This window comes from Lottia gigantea, assembly GCF_000327385.1.
Source record: "Lottia gigantea unplaced genomic scaffold LOTGIsca_343, whole genome shotgun sequence".
Taxonomy (NCBI): Eukaryota; Metazoa; Mollusca; class Gastropoda; family Lottiidae; genus Lottia; species Lottia gigantea.
In genome coordinates this window covers 35,253-36,468 of record NW_008709159.1, presented here as the reverse complement: position 1 = coordinate 36,468, position 1,216 = coordinate 35,253, and the positions used below count along the sequence as shown (strand labels likewise).

The 1,216-nt window shown below is 43.6% G+C and overlaps 2 protein-coding genes across 2 annotated transcripts in view; both read right to left on the bottom strand.

Moving 5' to 3' along the window:
• Positions 1-406: 406 nt before the first annotated feature.
• On the bottom strand, positions 407-829 carry LOTGIDRAFT_175692 (hypothetical protein; the record flags this gene model as incomplete). The annotated part of the gene is made up of 1 exon (XM_009058579.1): positions 407-829. The coding sequence occupies one exon, from the start codon at positions 827-829 to the stop codon at positions 407-409; it is 423 nt and encodes a 140-aa protein (XP_009056827.1).
• Positions 830-1,066: 237 nt separating this feature from the next.
• Positions 1,067-1,216, bottom strand: part of LOTGIDRAFT_175691 (hypothetical protein) — a gene marked incomplete at both ends in the record, with an annotated part of 8,285 nt that continues 8,135 nt past the window's right edge. Inside the window, one exon of the mRNA XM_009058578.1 lies at positions 1,067-1,089. Coding sequence (XP_009056826.1) covers positions 1,067-1,089 — 23 coding nt within the window. The remainder of the gene's footprint in view (positions 1,090-1,216) is intronic.

Below are 1,216 nucleotides of genomic sequence, written 5' to 3'. Positions count from 1 at the left end.
GTTGTTTTTGGCCCCACGACCAAAACTCAGCAAATTTTCCAAGTAAGCTCTGTAGGGATAATTGGGTAAGGATGCAGTCACCAACGTGTCGGAATCTTTTCCTAGGCGCATTTTCACATCTTTAAACAAAGAGTGAAAGAAATTGTTGACGGGTCCGACTTTTTTATTCGCACCGACATTCGTCCCATCCTCTTTGACTACTTTCAACTTCAGGTACAAACTAATGTTGGCCAAGTCGATGAAATCTGTACTTGAATTAGGAATCAAAAATTCCAAGGGACCATCATGGTTCAAATCGCTGGTCAGTGGATATTTGCGGACTTTGGTTACTTTGGTAACGGCTGTTTGAGTGTCAGGAACGGTAAACAGTTGTTGTAATTCATCAGGAGCACAGGGACAGGAATCATTACGCATCATTGAAGCCATGATCGAAGATATCTTTCTTTCTTCTCTTTCGTTTGATGTTGACAGATCGAGCTGCAGATGACTTTGTCCGCTTTCGTGGTGGTTGTCGGTCTTTTATACCTACGACAACATTCTTCAAAGTTTCCGACACCGTCGATTTCAAAGCAGGTTTGACGGCATCTTGAACAATGTTTTTCCATCCACTCTTGACGGTTTCTTTGCCTTGGACAACTTTCAACACCTCTTTTCCAACTTGTGGGAGATTTTCTTTTATCGCTTTTTTACCCGCACTCCATAAAGATTTGCCTGCCATCACAGCCCCTTTTTTGACCATGTTCATTAAACCGGACAAAAATCCGGACCCTCGTTGTCTGAGCACACCGCCACGATACACTCGAATGTTACCTCTTCCCAACAATGTCATTTTCTCTTTCTAAAGTGAAGCTTGGCCACCACTTTTCCTCGCACAAATGGTACGGGTCTTCCATGTCCGGTCCTTATATACATGCCGATGGCCGTCAGGCGATCGTACTTGATCGGAACGTAATGTATGGCTGATGGACGAAAGTATCCTGTTTTACTGTGAAACACATCCAAGATTGGAGTCACCGCATCACCAACACGCTGTGGTTCCACAATATCCGAATACAAGTAAAACATATCAAAGGCCATATCCACAGCAGGCTGAAAAGGAGCAGTCATTTTGGCATCGCGGATGTTTCGTCGACATAATTTATCCAACTGAAATTCTTGCGAAAAGTCAGACCATCCTAACATACCAACCCATGGGTCCTTCAATTGGAAACTGATG